Here is a 22,425-nt window from a genome sequence, read left to right on the forward strand (position 1 = left end):
ACTAATTAGATGACGAGGTATTTGACTATCTTAAGAGAGTAATAGTTACTCCCGCTGTTTACCCGCGCTTGGTTAAATTTCTTCATTTTGACATTCAGAGCACTGGGCAGAAATCACATTGCGTGAGCATTCGCAGGGACCATTGCAATGCTTTGTTTTAATTGTTTCAAGTCTTGTATCCGAAATTAATATTATTTGACCTTTAGCTCCCATTTTGTGTAAATCATGTATGTATTGTCTCTAGATTTACTGAGACTTAAAATTTATATTCATAACGAGTAAGTTGTTTTTAAAATTATTCGAAATTGACTTTTGCTATGATGTTTCGATTATAGTTGATTCAAAATTTAATAATTGAAGTTAAGATTAGCATATATTTTGAAATATTCCATACCAAAATCTCCCAATCTCTTTAACCAATTTAATCATTCAAATTTTGAAAAAAAATAAAAAAAACCCATCAAATCATGTGATTTTTTAGGGTTAATACAAAGAGAATCTGATGTAAGCAAGTAAAATTTAACCACTAAGAAACATCAAATCTTGCCCCAAACCCAAAAAAAAAAACAAATTATTGGTCACCAAAATTTAAAATTTTAAAAAAATTCAAAAAACAAAGAAGAACTTTACTCTCTTAATTGTTAATTAAGTTAGTAAATTAAACCAAAAGAAGACAGATGTCAGGTGTGTTGGAAAACAGGACAAATGTCTCCAACCACTGGGCCATTCCCTTTCCAGTTGTTTTTCACATCTTCCATTGGCAATTTGCCCACTAAAAGCTTCAATTTTTATTTCCAAGTTTGGGTTTTTTGTTTTTATTTTGTTGATTTTTTCCTTTTAAATTTTAAATCTTTTTTAAATTTTATTTATTTTTTCTCTGTCTCAAAGTGACCCTGAAACCTTAATAAAAGCACAGCTTGTCTTCAACATTCTCTACTCATCTCCTCTCACTTTCCTTCCATTTCCTTTCTTCTCTTTTCGGTTGGGTCCCTCTCTCTTTCAAAACCCAAACTTGGGTCCTCATTATTAAATCTTCTCTCCCAAGCAAATCCTTTCCTCCTCACCTCCTTTCATTCCCCTGTTTTCCTCTGTTTTTCTTGGTCATGGCTGAGTTGATGGACGATGCTGAGTTTTGGTTGCCGGCGAAGTTTTTAACCGACGATGATGTTCTTATGAAGAAAGGGAAATTCGAGAACGAAATCGGTGGAAAAAAGGGTACTGAGTTGTTGGTATCTAGTCATGGTTTCCCTTCTGAGTTCCCTTACGAGTTTGACTCCTTCTCGCCTTTGAGTTCACCCGTTGAATCTGTTGTTGGCTCTACGGAGACTGAAAGTAGTGATGAAGATGAGTTTCTTGCTGGATTGACTCGACGGCTCGCTTACTCAACGAGTCAGAAGCTTACTGTTCCTGCTACCTTTTCCATGGACAAAAACGAGGTATGATAAAGTTCTTTTCTTCTTTTTTCGTTTATGTTGATTGTTGAACAGATTTTAAACTTGGGTTTCTTGTTTTGAATTAGAAAAACGGAGCTTTAGCGAGTTCACCAAGGTCGACACTGAGTGGACTCGGTGGATGTTGGTCATCTTCAAGCAACGGTAGTCCTAATGGTCCTTCTCAAGTACCATCTCCACCAACAACACCTTTTGGTCCTCAAAATGACACTTGGGATCTCATTTATGCTGCTGCTGGTCAAGTTGCTAGGCTAAAAATGAGCAATGAAGTGCCTAAATATACCAACTTTAACCATGGTAGAACCTTATCCAAACCGCAAAATCATTCCTTTATGAAAAACAACACAACCACAAACAGCTTGTATTCAGACCAAACCCTTCCTTTCAATCAGGTAAACCCTTTAGTAAAATTTTAAAAATTGTATTTTGGGGCTTGTTGGGTTCAAGTTCTTATGGTCTTTTTTTTTGTGTTTTTAGTTTAATGGAAGGCAAGTTAAGGCAAGTAACTGGCAAGCACAGGTTCAACAACAGCACCAGCAACAGCACCAGCACCAGCACCAGCACCAGATTCAGACTAGATTAAGGAACAATGTTGTTGGTGGGAGACCACTGGGGCTACCACAATCTTCATGGCCTCCACTTCAAGCTCAGCCCCAACAGCAGAAACATTCACAAAATGGGATGAGAGCTATGTTTCTTGGTGGATCTAGTGGTGTCAAGAGGGAATCAACTGGCACTGGTGTGTTTATACCTCGCAGATATGGCAACACCACCAACACCACCACTCATGAACCTAGAAAGAAATCAGGTACTAAAAACATAAATTAGACCACTTCCATGTTCCATTTTGTAGGGATTTTTTTCTAAGTTCTTTTCTTGGCTTTGTTCTTTAGGCTGTTCAACAGTGTTACTACCAGCAAAGGTTGTTCAAGCTCTAAATCTCAACTTCGATGATACCAAAAACCATGTTCAACCTCAATTCAATCCCACTTTTGCATCAAACTATGGTATAAAACTATAACTCCAAAGATTCAAATTCCTTGTTTATGTTAAAACCAATGTTCTTATTGTTCAAATTTTGTGTAGATGCTTTGGTAGCAAGAAGAAATGCACTGTTGACACAAGCAAGAAGAAATTATAGACCAGATGGAAGCTTAAACTTGCCTCAAGAATGGACTTACTGAAAATTTAGTCCAAATTTTGTCCAAATTTTCTCTCAAAATAGTGTTTATTTTGATGGAAAAAGATAGTAGGGTAGTAGCTTTTATGATAGGGTATATGGTATTTTGGTTTATATATATATATATATATATATAAAGAAGAATTCAAGAATGTGAGTGTAGTTTAGAAATAAATAAAATAAAATAGTATTTTTAAGTTAACAAGTTATGGGGTTCTTTTTTCTCTATCTTTCAAGGAGATTTGAAGATTTGCAGCTTCTGGGGGTGATTAACTCTATAGGAACAAGAATTAGGGGAAGGAATGGGTTTTTTTTGGTTGTAATAAATGGTTTTTTTTAATATTTTATATAATTTTATGAGGGTAATTTGGATTTCCTGCCTTTGAAATTTGGGAGAAAATTGTAGAAGGAAGAAAAAATCCAGACCCCTCTTTGTAATATCCCCTTCGGAAGAATATATTTTTACTAATAATAAGAAATTCTTATTATTATTTATTATCTTGCTTGGAATGCTTGTTCTAATTTGTATATACTTTCCTTAACAATTAATTGCATGCTTGTCCTTCATTGAAGGATATGATAATAAATGGAACATGACAATAAGATTTTTGCCTTCACAAATTTTGTCTATCTACTCACAAGGTTCAATTATTCTTAAAAGTACATATTTCTTGTAATTTTTTTGGATAAGATAATTTTATTCAATTTGGTCCTAAAAATATTTTTTATAATTTTTGTTGATTTGATGATTTAATACATTGAGATTATATCATATTATTTAAAAGAATTAAGTGATATCGTGGTAAAACATTAGAGTGTTAGAATTAATCCGAATAATAAAAAAGTTTAGAGACTAAATTTAGGGATTAAATATTATTTTATCCCTTCTTAAAGACTAAATCTTCTCATAGCAAGCAATTAATTGACTTAATCTAATAAATCCAAAATTAAGAAAAGAAAATCCTTTTGCCAAAAGCAATAAATCAAATAGGACTACTTTAAATAGATATAAAAAGTAAAAGCAAAAAAGAGAAAAGAAAAAATTGCATGCTTTGCTTCAACGTGAAGTAGCGGTGGTGGGGACAATGACATTATTGAAAGTGATAATTAAAAAATAAAATAAAATAAATTAGAAAAAAAAATAATTATGGGATAAAATTTGCCGTACGTTTTTAGCCTGAAATTTTAAATTTGGAACCCATTTTTATTTTATTTTTGGTTTTTGGTACTTAATTTAAATTTAATTTTTGGGCACTTTCTTTTTTTTCAAAATTTTTTGAAAAGAATAAACAATGGATAAATCTTTGTTTCTACAGCTTCTTCTCCTTGGTGTTGCTGCAGTATTGACCTAGTCAAACATCTCTACAGTCTTCATTTTAAGTATTTGCATTAAATATACCAACTTTATTTGCATTAAACAATAAAGCTTGAGTTAAAATGGGACAACTTAATTTCGGTAGAATTAATTTTAGTTGGTGGAATGATCTATAATAAATTGGAGGAATTATGCTGAGATTAAAAAGTAAAATTTCTTCACGTTTTGAGATTTTAAAATAATGTTATGATCATATGACTAAAATAATTTCAAGTGGATTGCTTATCGTATAATTGTTTGGAGAGCTAAGCGTAATATTGTTTTTTTGCGTTGTTAGTACTTTAAGAGCGTAACCACTTTATACGTAAATAATTTTTTTTTTCAATTTCATTATCCCAATTGTGATTTTTTGAAAAAGGGTAGTGAGTTAGTGTCAATTGAAGATTTAAATATAAATATTTTTTCGATTGAGTAATTCAAGAGTAATTTGTGTTATATGATGATAATTTTAATCTAATTTGCCGTGTTGAAAAAAAAAAAACGTATAATGATTTTTGTGGCCTTTCAACTTAACAAAAAAAATCATTTTAACTTATTTTTATTTTACTTTTTTTAGCTCTTGAATTTACATTTTTTAACAAATCACCTTAAAATGGATTGCTACGTAGATGGTACGTTTGCATTTAATTAATTTTTTAAAATTTAAAATATATTTTTTATATTTTAATGAGTTTAATTATTTTTAATTTTTAAAAATAATTTTTATAATTTTTTTTAAATTTTTAAAAATTAAAAATTATTTAAATGCTGATATGCTATTCACACAGTAATTTACATGCATGCAACGTCAATAAAATTAGAAAACGTTAATTTTTTCATTTATTTTGTGATAATTTAATAAAATATATAAATTTTAAAATTAAAAAAAAGATAAAAAATTAAATAAAGAGTTAAAATAAATTTTTTTAAAAATTAGAAAGAGAAAAAAGTTATTACACTAAAAAGGAAAAAAGATTCCTAACATTTACAAGCAAATTTGGTGAAGGCGGCAAGAAAGCCATAGGAGTGTAGAATCCTATGTCACGTAAGGTTAAACACTTGCAGTAAAAATGAAGTTGTTTTTGGCATCACTCACTAAATTGCTTTACAAGTAAATAGAAAATTTAAACATAAATCTTTTAATCAAAGGGTAATTCGTGTTTTATGCTGATAATTTTAACCTAATTTGTAGTGTTAGAAAGTTAGAAAAAATTTCTCAATATTTGGTCCAAAAGAAAACTGCAACAAGACTAGAGTAGAACTGTTTCAATCTTGAAATTTTGTTTGAAATTTGAGTAAGTTTAGATAATAATATTATACTTGAAAAATGAATTTATACAAAAAAATAAGCTCATTTGAAATATGGATTAGACTCAAAATTGAATGTTTGAACTTTAGTCCAACTCGACCCAAATTATTTTCTAAATTTTAAATACATTATATTATGTTATTTTTATATATTACATAATTTATAACACATAAAAATCAAATCTATAATAATATAATACTATAATGTAAGTATTAAAAAAATATTAAGATGTTTATGTAAATATTTTAATAAATGAATTTTTTTATTAAATATTAAATTAAAGCAATCTATTAATTTTTTAAATAAAAATAAAAATAATGAGTAAACTTAATATAAATTTAAGTTAGTCATTTACAAATATAAATGAGCCTGAACAAAATTTTACGTTTATATTTCGAACTAAATCAAACTTGAATAAATATAAAGTATACTTAATCTCAATTCGAACCCGATCCATTATCACTTTTAATCTATCTATGCCACTCGTAAGCTTAAACGTAAAAACGAGGAAAATTTTCGTTTTTGGTATGCGTGTCACTCAACTGCCTTATAAGAAGGAGATTTCCCTTGCCTTATCTAATTTCCATCCATTAAAATAAATAGTGAGAGTGGTTGAAGAGTAGTGCCATAAATTGAGATCTCCATTTCAAAATTTCAGGTTCATTGGTCCTACTGATTCTTAGAAGATTTGGAAAAACCCCCTTTGTTTTACTTTGTAATTTGTTTTGAAAGCAATGGCTATCCAAGATTCAAAGCATGAGGAAGAAAAATTAAGAGAGTCAAAACATGTTGAAATCAAAACATTTTCAAATAAATAAAGATGTAGCCCTCATGAATTTTTTTCAAATGTAATCTTTTTCTGTGTAAGTAGTAATATGTGACTGACCCTTTTCTTTCCCCTGTTACTGCTATCGTCGTTGGATAAGAAATATATCGTGGCAAAGTATGATTATAGATAGAAACCAAAGTTAAGTTGATGATTATTGGAAAGTTTAGATTTAAATTTTAAAGTTCGAAATTTGAAAATTTTAAACTATTTTTAGATGGAATCAAGATGAGTATTCAAGTTTAGGTTAAAGAATCGTAAGTGAGTAGATTTATAAAGACTAATTAGAGAATGTCAGAAGTAGGGTTGGGAAACGACGAACAAATCTTGTTTAAAAGATAAGAAAGCTTAGAAAATGTGTCAATTCTAGTTGGAACCATTGAGTAATTTTTTTTAAATGTTTAAGTAAGGTTTTTAGAATCAAATTGGTGGTTGAACTGATCAGATCATTTGTTATCAATTCAATTAGTTTCTTCAGTTTAATTGAATAAATTATTAATAATTTAAAAAATAAAGGAAAATAGTTTGATGCTTGTTCAATCGATCCAACTGGTCAATTCAATTGGTTTAACCGATTCGTGGTTTTATCGATTCAACCCTTTATTTAGACCAGTACCCAGACTGGTTCTTAATACAACCAATCCGACTGATTTGTTTGATCTAGCTCGCAGTTGAATAGTACAGTAAAAAAGTGTTCTAAAAGAATGTGGCTGAAGGTTAAAATGTCATTTTTAAACATGATTGTAGAAAGTTAAAAATTAATTAAGTTTTGTGATATTTAAATAATTTAATATAAGGATAAACAAAGTATAAATTTTAAATACTTTAAAGTATTTAATATAAATTATTTATAAAATTAATGGTATATTAAATATTTTAAAATCTTAAATGTAATAATAATTTATTAATAATAATTTATACTTAAATAATTTAATTTGATGATAAATTATATTTAAATAATATAATATAATGGTACATGAAATATTTAAATAATATAATATAATATATAATTTTTGACCCAAAAATCAACTATTCTTCTTTATTTTTTGTGGTGGAAAAGTAATTTCGGCTTCTCAAATGCAATTAGAAACGGTCACCAAAACCCAAGTTTAACCTCACAAAACCCTAGTAAGCCCACTACCTTAGCCGTCAACACCATCAAAATAAGGAATAAAACCAACCATGCAACAAAAGGCAGGAGGTCTCCAACGACAGCACCACATGTATGCATACCACTAAGCATGTGCTAGGGATAAAATAAAAACATTGAATGTGAAAATCAAGTAAAAAGGACAACTCAGGTTCAACTTTTATTGCCATTTTGTCTTTTATAAAATGACTTAACATTGATAAGTTGATAACTAGACAAGAGATCTAAATACAATTTTTTAAGGCCAAGTGAAAAAAAGTAGGGCAATGGATAGGCAAATCAACAGTGTTGAAATGGAGCAAAGGAAAGGCAGAAGATTAGTGTTGTTTCCATTACCATTACAAGGCCACATTAATCCCATGTTTGACCTTGCAAACATTCTTCATTCAAGAGGGTTCTCAATCACCATTATCCAGACTACTTTCAACTCTCCCAACCCTTCAAACTACCCTCACTTCACTTTCCGTATCATCTCCGAAGATTTGCCTGAAAACAATCGATGCACGAAGGATCTCATCGCGTTCGTCTCGATGCTCAATGCGATATGTGGACTGCCTTTTCGTGATTGCTTGGCTGATTTGTTGTCCGATACTTCAGAGGAGCCGATTGCTTGCTTGATTTCCGATGCTATACTTTACTTCACTCAAGATGTTGCAAATGAACTTAAGGTTCCTAGGATGGTATTGAGGACTGGTGCTGCCTCTTCCTTTTGTGTTTTCTCTTCTTTTCCTCTCCTAAGGGAAAAAGGGTACCTTCCTATACAAGGTATGTATATGACTATATATATTTGCGTATAAAAATGATTATAGCATCGTATATGTGACGGTCATATTATTCAACGGCAGATTCTCAGCTAGAGGAGCAAATAGTTGAGCTTCCACCATTAAGAGTAAAAGACCTCCCAGTGATCCACACAAATGACCCTGAAGATCTTTACAATGTGGTGGTTGGCATGGTGGAACAAAGCAAAGCATCAAATGGTATGATATGGAACACTTTTGAAGAACTAGAAGGGACTTCCCTTGCAACACTTCACCAAAAACTTGGGGTTCCATTTTTTCCAATTGGTCCATTCCATAAATGCTTTGCAGTCACTTCAAGTACTACTTCAAGCAGTTTGTTAACACATGACCAAAGTTGTATTTCATGGTTAGATAAACAAGACCCTAAATCAGTCATCTATGTGAGCTTTGGTAGTTTAGCATCAATAAGTGAAACCCAATTCTTGGAGATAGCTTGGGGTTTAGCTAATAGCAACCAACCATTCTTATGGGTGGTTAGGCCAGGTCTAGTCCATGGTTCAAACTGGGTTGAACCATTGCCAAATGGGTTCTTGGAAACATTGGGGGGGAAGGGACATATTGTTAAATGGGCTCCTCAACAACAAGTGTTGGCTCATCCATCTGTGGGAGGTTTTTGGACCCACAATGGGTGGAATTCAACTTTGGAGAGTATTTGTGAAGGGGTCCCTATGGTTTGCATGCCTTGTTTCACTGACCAAAAGGTTAATGCAAGGTATGTGAGTGAGGTTTGGGGGATTGGTTTGCAATTAGAGAAAGGGCTTGAGAGAGGGGAAATAGAGAAGACAGTCAAAAGATTAATGGTGGACAAAGATGGGGAAAATATAAGGGAGAGAATGTTGAATTTAAAGGAGAAATCAAATCTTTGCTTGAGTGAAAGTGGGTCTTCAAAACAAGCACTAGACAGCTTGGTTTATCACATTTTATCATTGGAATCACTTACTTTTCATACTCATTAAAGATTGTGAATAAGCCTCTCAATCCCCAGTTAATAAAATCTTTGGGAGCTTTAGTTAATTTTATCCAATTTCTAATGTTATGCTACTTGTTTGTTTTAGTGATTTGGTTACTCAAATAATAATAGAAATAACATTAAATTTAAATCTCAAGTTTTATATATTTTTCTAATTGACCTTCATTATTTTTCTTTTGAGTTAAATTTAACTCTTAACTTAAAAAAAAAATTAAATTTAACCATCAATCTTTCACAAAAAGTTGAATTATTGTTTTAAAACAAAAATACTGAGTAAAATGTTAAAATTTTAAACATGAAAATCTGCATGATAATCCACATGTACTTAATACTAATTTTTCCTTGAATTTTATGAATTTTTTTATAAATTCTTTTGAATTTTGAGTATTTTTATAAATTTTAAGTTATTTTGTTGACGTAGCATATAAAACAAATAGTGCCATGAAATGGCAAATCTAGAGGGGGCTAGCATGGACCCCGATCCCCCTTAAAATGTAAAATTATTATTAAAACTCTTAAATTTTTTTAAAAATTTTAAATTAGTAAAAGTGAAATTGTACTTTGGCCCTCTTAAAATTATAAAAATTAGATTTAATCCTTTAAAAGTTATAAAGATATAGACTATAAAAAATTAAAATTTCATTCGACTCTCTAAAAGATTGTTCTGGCTTCGCCCCTGATGTACATGTTCGTATGAATTACATCTAAATTGCCATCTAAGTTTAGGTCGCTACAACAACATTATTAAAAAAAATAATTTAAATTTTTTAAAAGGTTAAGGGTTAAATTTAACTTAAAAATAAGAATAAAGATAATGTCAAATTGAAAAAAAAAAAATTAACATTGAAAACTAAATTAATCATTATCCCCAAGTAAAAAAACCCGCGCATGAGACAGCATAAACAGATAAAGTGAAGTTTATATATATATATATGATTCGTTGCCTTTAAATTTTGATAGAAGAACATAAATCACATTAAAACACCCCTCAAACATATTTTTAAGTAAATTCTTTCCTTACGAAACTATAATCGTTTTGTGGTTTTCAATCTCTTCATTCTAATATCTTCAATTAGACGGTCCAAATTGTTAGAAGAAGACCCACCAATACTAACACATTGATTGATTACCTTAGCCATGTCTGTTGCCGAATTCACGAACTCCTTTTGATCCACCATCACATCGTTCACCATTTTCTCCACTATCTTCCTATCACTTACATCCTTCATATCCAACCCTATTTTCCACACCGTACTCACAACCCTACTAGTCACTTGTTGATCGGCAAAGTACGGCCAACAAACCATAGGCACCCCGGCAACGATGCTCTCCAAAGTTGAGTTCCACCCACTATGCGTCAGGAACCCACCAACTGCCTGGTGGTTCAAGACCACCTCTTGCGGCGCCCAATCGACAATGTAGCCTCGATCCTTACTCTTCTCCATTAGCTCTTTTACAAAATCCTCCCCTTCACCATCTTTTCCAATCACGGAATCTGGCCTTACAACAAACAAGAACTTCGTTTTACTGTTAAGAAGTCCATACCAAAGCTCTACGAGTTGATCCCTTGACGTGCTTGTAATGCTACCGAAACTTACGTAGATAACAGATCGATTTGGTTGCTTATCGAGCCAAGGAATGCAGCTTTTATCCTCTTCCCGAAGGGTATTCGAAAATTGATCAAATGATTCTCCATGTTTTGCCTTGAGTCTTGTGTTTAATTGAGCATGTAAGGGTCCAATGGGGTAGATGTTAGCGCATTTAGTGCGTATTTGAGATAGTATAGGTTCGTCGAGCTCGTCAGTGGTGTTGAATATCAAGGCATCGGCTTGAGTACTTTTTCGTGTTTGTTTAACAATAAGTTGAACAGTTGAATCTTCAATGTCTGGTTTTCGACAAAAACTAGGAAGATCTTGACATCGAAGATAAGTTTCCATGCCTGGCACTGTTGTTATCAACCTGTCCATGTCTTCACTTCCTTTCATATTTTAACAAAAACCCATCAACCTAAGCAAGCTTATGTATAGGCATTGACATTTAAAACTTGTTTTAGAGATCAATCATTCCAGTGTAGACAAGAACTAGACCCAACCTAAAAAACCTTACTGTAAACCTGAATGATTCAAACCTTTTATTTCTCATATTAAAAATAATTCAAATTTGAAATGACTCAGAACAAATAATTCAAAATGACTTGAATTCAAAAACTAAATCTAAATGAAGAAAAACCAAAACAAACCCAACTCGAAAACCAAAACAAACCCAACTCGAAAACCTTACTGTAAATCCAGAATGATTTGGATTTGAAATCAACAATGACATGAGCTTAAGAGTTAAACCCGAATGACTCAAATTCTAAATCACTCAAATTCAAAATAACCCAAATTAAAATATCCAAATTCGAAATGAATCAACAATCTTAAAATACAAATTAATCCAACCAAGAGTGACCCAAATTATCCAATTGATTACCATGCCATTCTTACTAATTAGCTTTAAATTAGATTTAGATACTTTGGGATTATGGTTCCAACTATTCTAGATTAGAAACAGTAGTCAACATCATTGAAATGAAAACAAATTTGATAAAAAAAAGAAGGTTGATTTTACCTCTGATAGGAAGCTCCCCAGCTTTGATTATATCAGTAATAGAATAATAAACCCAGAAACTACGAGGACTGCTGGTACGAAAACCAATGATGGGGATACCAAGCTCATTCGCAACATCAATAGCATACCCAGAAAACCCATCTGCAATTACACAATCTACCGGTGGGTTGCTATTAATCATCATCTCTCTAAAACTCTGCTTGATTTTCATTACAATGGCTTCTTCATACGTCTCAAGGAACCAATTCCCTGATCTGGGATGATCAAGAGGGAGACCATCGGTTATGGTCTTGAGTTCGAACCCTGGGTATCTTTTAAAATAGGCAACAATGTTGGTGAACTTGATCAGGCGTTCATGGTTATGGTGGGAATTGAGGAAAGTGAGCTTGAAACGGCGAGGGCTAATAGTTCAGCTAGCTTAATCATGGAGTTTATATGGCCTTGTAATGGGAGAGGGAAGATGACAACATGTGGAGGACGACATTGTGAAGGAGAATCCATTTCCATGTAAATTACAGGATTGGTTTTTTGACGGGGATTTTGAGTTTTTAAGTGCTTTAAAGATCAGTGTTTTGGGGGGCTGCTGTTGAATGGTCAACAATGTCTGTTAGGACACGGATAGGAGAAATTTAAGTCAAAAAGTAGGAATTTATGGATAAAAACAATACTATTACTAATTTGACCATTCAATATTAACATCATCACAATTAACCTTTTGATTTATTAGCAAATATTTACCTTAGTTAACTCAATAATTAATTCTATACGTTCTTTAGGCCCATTAAGAGGTAAATACTGACCACAAAGATTAAATTCTCGATCATTTATTAATGTAAGAAAGGCCTTTACCATCTTAATTAATTTCCTTGATTTATTTGTCATTATATTTAACTAAGGATAATTTTGAAGAGTTATTAGTATAATTCACTTAGTTGTTTAAAGAGGTACTCTAATTAAAGAAATTGAGGCCAAATTACACAAGTTCAATGAGGGGAGTGTATTGGTGCTACTATTGAAGATGAGTTCTCTTTTTGTATGCTTATTGCTTTAAAGTATTTTTTTATGGGTAAACTATATCATTAGTTATTAAATTATGGGTAAATTTTTATTTTGGTCATTGAATTATTTGAAACATTTCATTTAAGTCATTGAAATATTCAAAAGTTTTATTTAAGTCATTGGGCTGTTAAGTTTTTTTTTTTAAGTTCTACAAGTGTGCTCCAAGCAACAATTTAAACATATTTTAGATCCAATTCGATCTGACGGCCAGTGTCAGAGATCGAAGAAAAAGGTTAGTTGAATTTTAGTTCTCATATTCGTGACGTCTAAAGCTATTTCAAAAAAAAATTTGAACTGTAAAAGAGAGAGTAAAAGAGAGCTTTTGAAATTTTAACTGTCTCTTTTTAATCGAATTTAAGTAACTATTTTTATGAATTTAAGTAACTATTTTTATACATCTTTTTAAGGGTAAACAATAGATTTCGTTATTATAATTGGTGAATATATTCAATCAAGCATGGATATTTTAAAGATTTTTAATACGTTTCAATTATTTAATTTAAAGAGATATTACAATAAAAAAAAAAACTAAACCGAAGACCTCTCATTTTTTTGGTACCATATGAAGGTATTTGATTGAAACAAAATTTTAGCAGTTACTGCTAACTTCTATGAATAAATTCATATTGAGATAAATTCATTCCTTAAGAAACTATCATAGTTTTTGGGGTTTTCAAGCTCATTATTCTAATATCTTCAATTAAATGATCCAAATTACTATAAGAAGACCCACCAACATTAACACTTTGATTCGTTACCTTAGCCATTTCGGCTGCCGATTGTACAAACTCCTCCTTTTGATCCACCATCACATCTTTCACCATTTTCTCCACTATCTTTTTATCACATATATCCTTCATATCCAACCCTATTTTCCATACCTCACTCACAACCCTACTATTCACTTGTTGGTCAGCAAAGTAAGGCCAGCAAATCATAGGCACCCCTGCGACGATGCTCTCCAAAGTCGAGTTCCATCCATTATGCGTAAAGAACCCGCCAACGGCTGGGTGGTTCAAAACCGCCTCTTGTGGTGCCCAATTTACTATGTAACCTTGATCCTTACTCTTCTCCATAAGCTCCACTACAACATCCTCCCCTTCACCATCTTTTCCAATCACAGAATTCGGCCTTACAACAAGCAAGAACTTCGTTTTACTGTTAAGAAGTCCATACCAAAGCTCTACAAGTTGCTCCCTTGACGTGCTCGTTATGCTACCAAAACTTACATAAATAACAGATCGATTTGGTTGCTTATCGAGCCAAAAGATGCAGCTTTTATCCACTTCCCAAAGGGTGTTCGAGAAGTGATCATATGATTCTCCATGTTTTGCCTTGAGTCTAGTGTTTAATTGAGCATGTAAGGGTCCAATGGCATAGACACGAGGGCATTTGGTGCGTATTTGAGATAGTATAGGCCCATCGAGCTCTTCGGCGGTGTTGAGTATCAAGGCATCAGCTTGAGAGCTCTTTTGTGTCTGTTTTACATAAAGTTTGATAATTGAATCTTCAATATCAGTTTCTCGACAAAAACTAGGAAGATCTCGACATCGAAGATAAGTTTCCATGCCTGGCACTGTTGTTAACAACCGGTTCATATCCTCACTTCCTTTAATAGTTTAACAAAAGCCTAGTTACTAGTGTCATCATGTATAATAAATAACATTAAAAGTTTAATTTAGGAAGTGCCCTCTTTTGTGAGTCGTACATGGCTCTCCACGGATGACGAGAACAATACTATCAATTGTTGGGGTCGGGTTGATTGCTCAGCTATTGACATTTCATTAACTTCTCATTATGGAGCGAATGCCCTCCACAGAACTAAAAACAGTTCTAAACATGGTTGAAACGAAAACAAAGTTGATAAAAAAGAAGTTAATTTACCTTTGATAGGAAGCTCCCCAGCTTGGATTATATCAGGGATGGAATAATAAACCCAGAAACTACAAGGACTGCTGGTACGAAAATAAATAATGGGGATTTCAAGCTCCTTTGCAACATCAATAGCAAAGCCTAAAACCCATCTGCAATTATGCAATCCACTGGTGGGCTGATATTTTCAAGCATCTCTCTCAAACCTGGCTTCATTTTCATTTCCAGGGCCTCTTCGTACATATCAAGGAACCAATTCCCAGACCTGGGATGATCAAGAGGGAGACCATCGGTTATGGTCTTGAATTCGAACCCTTGGTATCTTTCAAAGTGGGCAGCAATGTTGTTGAACTTGACCAAGCGTTCATGGTTGTAGTGGGAGTTGAGGAAAGTGAGCTTGAAGCCGGCGAGGGCCAGCAGTTCAGCTAGCTTAATCATAGAGTTTATATGGCCTTGTAATGGGAAGGGCAAGACGAGAACATGTGGAGGAGGAGGTTGTAAGGACCGATCCTTTTCCATCTAATTTCAGGATCTGTTTGAGGGGTTTTTTGAGATTTAGGAGCTCAACAACGAAGGTTTTGGGAGCTAGATAATGGCCAAACTATGTCTTCTAGGCCATTCTAGGCCATCGATAAGGTAGAAGTGAGTATTCCATCGAGTAGATTGAGTGAAAAATTTTCGAATCAATTAAATTATTTAATTAAATAAATTTATTCAATTATTGATGGTATGAAATACAAAATTATACATGGGAAATTGGGAGGGAAATCCTCTGCCCCCAACCAGTGCCCCATCTGTGTCCCAAAACAAAACAATGCCACATATGTATATTTTTAAATTGTAAAGCATGCTCCTTTTACTAATAAGTGTTCTTTCCTAATTTATTTATTAGTTTATATATTACTCGTAAAAGAACCAAAATTAAAAAAAAAATTATTGAAGAGTGCCTTATACTAGCTTAGTAGATTGAGGGTTTTTTTTTATAAAAATAACTTAAATAATTTAATTAATTATCAAAATGATTTATCTTTTTAATTAAGTACAAGAATGACCTGAAATCTATAGTAAAAGTTGGTGGAGCCAAATCATTTGGCTCCACCAACATGTCACGTCAGCAGCGAATATAAAAAAAATTAATTTTTTGGTGGCACCATTCTATAAATACTAGGGTGATACTGAAATTTCTAAAAATGTGGGGGGACTTAAAAAAAATTAACCATTTTCTAATATGGAGCTATGTTTGTCTTTTATGTTTATTTATGTTTTGTCTTTTATGTTTATTTATTTATTATTATTAACTTTAAAAATTTGAAATATATATTTGAAATATTTTATTAATATATATATTTTTGTAAATTTTAAATATATATTTTGAAATTACTTTTTAAAATTTTAAATATTATTTTTTAAATTTTCTTAAATTTTAAATATTATTTTTTAAATATTAAATATATTTTTTAATAATATAAAATATTTAAATATTTTAAACTTTCAAATTTATTATTAGTTTTATAATAATTTGTTATTAGTTTTATAATATTTTAAATATTATTTAATTTATTTTATAATATTTTAAATTATGATTTTTAAATTATTTTTAAAGATACGAAGGGACTTAAAAGAAATTAACCAGGCGCCACCAGATTCCCTGACACTGCTGCTACTTTTTTTTTATGATTAATTTTAAAAGAATTGAAATATATTCAAACGGTTTTTTAAATTTTAAAGATAATTTAAAATTATAATTTAAAATATTATAAAACAAATTAAATAATATTTAAAATATTATAAAACTAATAACAAATTTGATAGTTTAAAATATTTAAATATTTTATATTATTAAAAAATATATTTAATATTTAAAAAATAATATTTAAAATTTTAAAAAGTAATTTCAAAATATATATTTAAAATTTACAAAAATATATATTAATAAAATATTTCAAATATATATTTCAAATTTTTTAAAGTTAATAATAATAAATAAATAAATAAACATAAAATACAAAACATAAAAAAGTCAAAAAAGTCAAAATAGTAAAAAAAGTATAAAAAAGAAAGAAACTAACATGGTAGTAGGGGAATCTGGTGGTGCCATATTAATTGGCTTCACCAGAAAATGATTAATTTTTTTTAAGTCTCTTCATATTTTCAGAAATTTAAGTATTTCTCTAGTCTTTATACATGTGACGCCATTCTTCATGGCTTCGCCAAAAAATTAATTTTTTTATGCTCCCTACTGACGTGGCATGTTGGTGGCATCAAATCATTTGGCTCTACCAACTTTTACTGTAGATTTCAAGTCATTCTTGTACTTAATTAAAAAGCTGGGTCATTTTGATAATTAATTAAATTATTTGAGTTATTTTTATAAAAAAGCTGTAGATTGAGTTTTGACAATATGATTTTTGAGTGAAATCTAAAATATTAAATCAAATCATTAAGTTTTTTTTATTAATTAAGGCTTTATATTTATCTTTGTATATATAAATCATATAATAAGTATTGTATAATTAAAAAAAAAGTTAGATTCAAATATACATGTTCAAGAGCCAAATTATTTGTCCAACTTGAAGATCCTCCAAAATTTAAGAAGGTTCAACAAGAATATTAAGACTCAAAATGAGCTTGGACAAAAAAAATTAGGCCTATTTGAAATATGGATAGGCCATTATTCATTAGTGTGACGTAGTAGATTGCTATGAGGAAAGTTATCTTCACACAATGTGTGTGTATGACGTGTATCGTGGGGTCCATTTCGTTATTCCTTTAATTAGTTCGAGGTTGTTACACTCAAGTGGTTCCCACATAATCGTATTCACATTTGAGGACCTAAAAAGCAGGTGGCTGGTCCTTTTTGAAGGGAGTGGATGGCCTTACCCAAGAGTGTTGAGAACGAGTGGTCAAGGGCGCAAGATGTTATTACTACCTTAATCCAAGTGGGTAGTCTGTCAAGGCACAGTTTCAGATGGGGTCATCAGTGAGGTCAATGCTACTTCTGATGCTGACACGTGTTTGAATGGTGAAGGAGTATAGCAATTACCCTTCTAAGTCGAATGGAAGGTTACAAAATAGCATTCCGTGAGACATTATTTTAATTAAGCATCTGATGGTGGGAAATAACTTACTCTATCAGAGAAGACAAAGAAGCACTAGAGTTATTCTAGAGTAACTGTCATATATACATAGTTTTTTTAAGAAAAGTGGCCATGATATGGAGCATTTGACACTACACAAGTGGCTATATGACATGTTTATGGCTATTTTTCTCAAAACGGTGCGTTTAAGTATGCTCAAGAGTTCTATAAATCTGGTTTGCTATCTTCTTTGAAATTACTTTTGTCATTTTAGGGTTTCAAAGTTTTCTTGCTATTATGCTATTTGAAGTTCCTTTTCGGTGGTTTCAATTTGAAATTTTTAACTTTTCATCGTCATTTTTGCCGTTTCGACAAGTTAAACATGGTTAGACTAGCAAGGAGATGAGGAATAGTGGGTAGAGTTTCACCGTCGAAAATAAGGGAACGACAATGGTTCTTAGGGGAATTGCAATGATTTAGAGTAATAAAGGGAAAATCCTTGAAGAGTAGATGGTTGTAGATAAGATGGTTGCACGTGGAGAGTATATGTGTATTACCATAGAGCGGGAAATACAGAGGGTGTTAAGGTGCAGAGGGCTTATTCAAAACAATCATAAATATGAATTTAGCGTTTTGGATAAGAAGCATTATTTGAGCTTCATGCTTAGGCCAAACTACAAAGGGGGAATGCCAAGATTCTATCTGCCATTGTATTTGTTAGAGGCATGGTTTCTCTTGCTTCTTCACCAGTTTGTCATGAACTTGCTAAATTCTAATTGTTGGCATCCAGCTAGCTAGTTGGAAGCTCTTGGTAGTTGATAATTGGATTCATAATCAAATATGGGCAAAGGGACATATAGCTTGATGTCTCACTATTAAAGTATATGTACAATCTAAAGGAAAAACAAGGTCAGAGAGGGATTTATTTCGTGGTCCAAAGTGAAGGGACGAAGCAACTTATCTATGGAGGAGTGGGCAAGCTGCAACTGGTTAAAGACGTGTCGTTGGAAAAAAGAGAGCGATTGGATAATTCTGTAACCGGTCGTCACTAAGGTAAGTTATTTTTCCCTTTTTTTAATAATTTTTTATTATGATTTTTTCTATCCTATCATGGATTGTGCAGGGGTGTGCAAATGATAAATTCCTATGAATATAATAGTCATTATAAGCCATATATTGTCAACCTTTTTCAGCTTAGAGCTAGTGGGGCTAAAGCTAATGCTATCATTGCTAAATTGGGTTTTGAAAAATCCCATTGAGTGGAAGCGATTAGCTTTTCTGATGGTATTTGGTTAGGTTGGAAAAATTCAATTGATCTAGAGGTGGTTGGTCATCAACCTCAATTTATTCTGGCTCGTATTCGTTCTTTTCTCTAATCCCAACTCATATTTATTGTCTTTGTTTATGACAGTCTTGATAGATAGAAAAAGAAAGAATTGTGGAGAGATTTAAGTCTTTCTATTCTGTGTGGGCATTATCCTTGGCTGGCCATTGGTGATTTTAATGCCATTCTTTTTTCGGAAGAAAAAAAGGCGTTCATTTGAAAGGATACAGATGCTCGCTTTTTGGTGATTTTATGGATAAGGCTCAACTTCTTGATTTGGGCTTTTAGGGCCATCCTTATACTTGGCATTGGGGTAATCTTTTTGAGAGATTGGATAGGGCTTTGGGTAATGAAGCTTGGACGGAGTCCTTTCCAAACTGCTTGGTTACTCACCTACACAGAATTAAATCAGATCATAAGCCTCTCTTTCTAAAACTTTGTCTAGACTTTAATCTCTACCGGCCTTTCAATTTTTAGCTAGATGGTTGAAGCACCCAAATTTTTTAAAATTTGTAAAAGATAATTGGATTTTTTATGGAGATATGCCAAGTACGATAGCTGGTTTCATTGATAAACTCAAATATTGGAATAAATGCATTTATGGCCATATAAAATCACCAGAAAATTTAGTTAACCCATAAGCTCTCTAATTTATAACGAGCGATGGACCTGTTTGGTACTAATTATCTGGCCTAGTGTAAATTGGAGGTCCAGGGAGAGATTGAAAATATTCTTTATCATGAGGAGATACCTTGGAAACAAAAATTGAGATGCGAATGGTAAAAACTGGGGGATCATAACAACAAGTATTTTCACAAACGTACAATTTAGGGAAGAAATTTCAATAGAATTACTGCTTTATGTAATTTAGATGGGTGGTGGATCTTTGAAACTGTTGTCCTTAAAACATAAGTAGTTAAATTCTTTCAGAATCTTTGTGGAAGGCTCTTGGCCCGGTAAGGAATTTACGTTTAAGTGGGTTTCCGAATATTAACCAAGAGGATATTGATTTCCTTGGGAGGGCTATTTCTAATGAAGAAATCAAGATGACCCTTTTTAATATGGCTTAACTGAAAGCTTTAGGAAGTGGTCATTTTCAGTGGGATAATTGTTCTTTCAGACTCAGTGGGATAATATAGGATGAGCTATCTGTGAGTAGGTGAGGAAGATTTTTGAAGGTGGAATTATTGACTCAAAGTTTAATAACACTCTTATTGTCTTAATCCCTAAAGTTCCAAATCTTGAAAATTTCTCGCAGTTTAGACCCATTAATCTTTACTATAAGTTGGTAATGAAGGTCATTGCAAACAAGTTTAAAAGCATATTTCCGAAGATTATTGGTCAAGAACAAGCGAGATTTATAGTGGGAAGAAATATCATTGATAATATAGTCATTGCATAGGAAGTCTTACACTCTATGAAAACTAAGAAGAATCTCCATAAATGGTTATCCATATTGATTTGGAGAAAGCTTATGATCGTAGACGCTTCACTCCATGTAGCATGTATTTCTTATTATTTTATTCATGTTATTATGAATGTTATTTCGACGTCTACCATGTAGGTTTTGTGGAACGGAGCTCTAACTTCCAAATTCAAGCCTGTAAGGGGAATTCCTCAAGGCTGCCCCCTGTCTTCATTCCTTTTCATCGTTTGCATATAGTGGTTGGGGCATCGCTTTCATTCGACTATTTTGTCAGAAGAGTGGAGCCTTATTCGATTATAACTTGTAGGGCCAAAACTCTATCTTTTCTTTACAGATGATTTAGTGACTTTTAATAGAGCTAATTTGGAGCACAGTGGTTTTCTTAAAAAAATTTTGGATAACTTTTGTGAGCTTTCTGGTCATAATGCCAATGCTAGGAAGACTAATGTCTTTTACTCTGCTAGTTTAAGGAATATTTAAAGAGGGGAGTTAATAGTATCTTTGGTTTCCAAGAAGTTAATGATATGGGGCATTATTTAGGAGTCTCTCTTTTTTTATCAAAGAGTTACAAAAAGCACTTTGGATTTCTTAGTGGAAAGAGTTCGTAATCGCTTATCTAGCTGGGACGTTAAAAAGCTTTCTTTTGCAGGGAGGGTCACTAGCACAAACAGTTCTGTTGAATATTCTGAGCTATCTCATGCAATCTATTTTGATTCCGAAGGGCATTTGTGATTTAATCAAATAAATGATAAGGCAATTCATCTGGGGTGCTTTTGATGGAAAAAAGAAAATGACTTTAGTTGGGTGGGATTCCATTTGCGAACCTAGATCACGTGGAGGTCTTGGGTTTCATTGTCTATGCGATCAAAATAAAACCTTCATGATGAAAATTAGTTACAGTCTTATCACCAAGGCTGAAGCTTTATAGGTTAGGGTTCTCAGAGAAAAGTGTAACACCTCCTAACCCTAAACCGTCGCCGAAATAGAGTTATGAGGTATTACCTGACATATCAAATCAAATATGAAATTTAAACAGATAATTTACATACATTTCATAAATATATCATATGTTTATCCAAATCAATTCAATTGATTTCATTCAATCCAATTCAAATACCATACCAAAATAACCCAAACATGCCATTTCATAATCTTAACTTTTTATTTATATTGTATATAACCATCCAAGGTTAATTTATAATACCATTCACAAACATGTTTCAAAATGACCTATACAATCAACCTAGGTAAATGCCATTTTACAAAAGAGAATATACATCACCACTTTGCTGAGTTTGGGATTGGCTTGGGTGCTGATCCGGAACTTTTGACTTCAACTAACTTGTGCACGGAAACAACCGTACACTGAGTATATACACTCAGTGATATTACTATAATACAAATTTTAAAAGCAAAATAAATAAATAAATATGCACTAACCTTTCATTTCTTAACAATAGCTATTTCAAATAACTTTTTTCCATTTTGATTCATACATTATTTCACTATATCAAAAATCCATTCCATGAACCTATGGTTCAAACATCTCGTTTTCACATATCAATTCAATATCTCATTCCAATTCATTTACCCCTATTAACTTAACTCGGACTTTGACGGATACACGAATCCAACCAAGCACACCAGTACAACACCTTTTGCCTCATCAGCCTTGTCGAAGTGAATCGGTACTTAGTACCTCATCAAATTTAATCCGAAGCAATAATACAACATATAGTGCCTCATCGGATTTAATCTGAAGCAATAATACGACACATAGTGCCTCATCAGAATTATCCGAAGCAATATTACGACACATATAGTGCCTCATCGACTCGAGGTCGAAGTATCCCTGAACATTTCCAATCCTATGGCATGCCAACTATATCTGACTTAGCCTGACTAGTTAATAGGGTTTCCAATTCACTTTCTCAATTCAATTTCAATTAAATTCATACCAATCACAAATTCTCATATTTTCAATTCAGTATCATAATAACTTATTTAATTCAAT

The 22,425-nt window shown here is 32.1% G+C and overlaps 2 protein-coding genes and 2 pseudogenes across 2 annotated transcripts; 2 read left to right on the forward strand and 2 right to left on the reverse strand.

Annotated features, from left to right (window-relative positions):
• Positions 1 to 870: 870 nt before the first annotated feature.
• Positions 871 to 3,129, forward strand: LOC121207824 (H/ACA ribonucleoprotein complex non-core subunit NAF1). The gene is made up of 5 exons (XM_041078234.1): positions 871 to 1,436; positions 1,520 to 1,843; positions 1,929 to 2,259; positions 2,345 to 2,458; positions 2,538 to 3,129. Exons 1-5 carry the CDS (start codon positions 1,104 to 1,106, stop codon positions 2,633 to 2,635), a joined length of 1,200 nt encoding a protein of 399 aa, XP_040934168.1. The 5' UTR covers positions 871 to 1,103; the 3' UTR covers positions 2,636 to 3,129.
• Positions 3,130 to 7,480: 4,351 nt separating this feature from the next.
• On the forward strand, positions 7,481 to 9,173 carry LOC107951666 (UDP-glycosyltransferase 76F1). Its single transcript, XM_016886796.2, has 2 exons — positions 7,481 to 8,035; positions 8,116 to 9,173. The coding sequence occupies exons 1-2, from the start codon at positions 7,537 to 7,539 to the stop codon at positions 9,027 to 9,029; spliced, it is 1,413 nt and encodes a 470-aa protein (XP_016742285.2). The 5' UTR covers positions 7,481 to 7,536; the 3' UTR covers positions 9,030 to 9,173.
• A 771-nt stretch (positions 9,174 to 9,944) lies between these two features.
• On the reverse strand, positions 9,945 to 12,246 carry LOC107951655 (7-deoxyloganetic acid glucosyl transferase-like; annotated as a pseudogene).
• A 990-nt stretch (positions 12,247 to 13,236) lies between these two features.
• On the reverse strand, positions 13,237 to 15,231 carry LOC107951649 (7-deoxyloganetic acid glucosyl transferase-like; annotated as a pseudogene).
• Between the last annotated feature and the right edge of the window lie 7,194 nt (positions 15,232 to 22,425).

The sequence above is a fragment of the Gossypium hirsutum genome, chromosome A10 (assembly GCF_007990345.1).
Source record: "Gossypium hirsutum isolate 1008001.06 chromosome A10, Gossypium_hirsutum_v2.1, whole genome shotgun sequence".
Classification (NCBI taxonomy): Eukaryota; Viridiplantae; Streptophyta; class Magnoliopsida; order Malvales; family Malvaceae; genus Gossypium; species Gossypium hirsutum.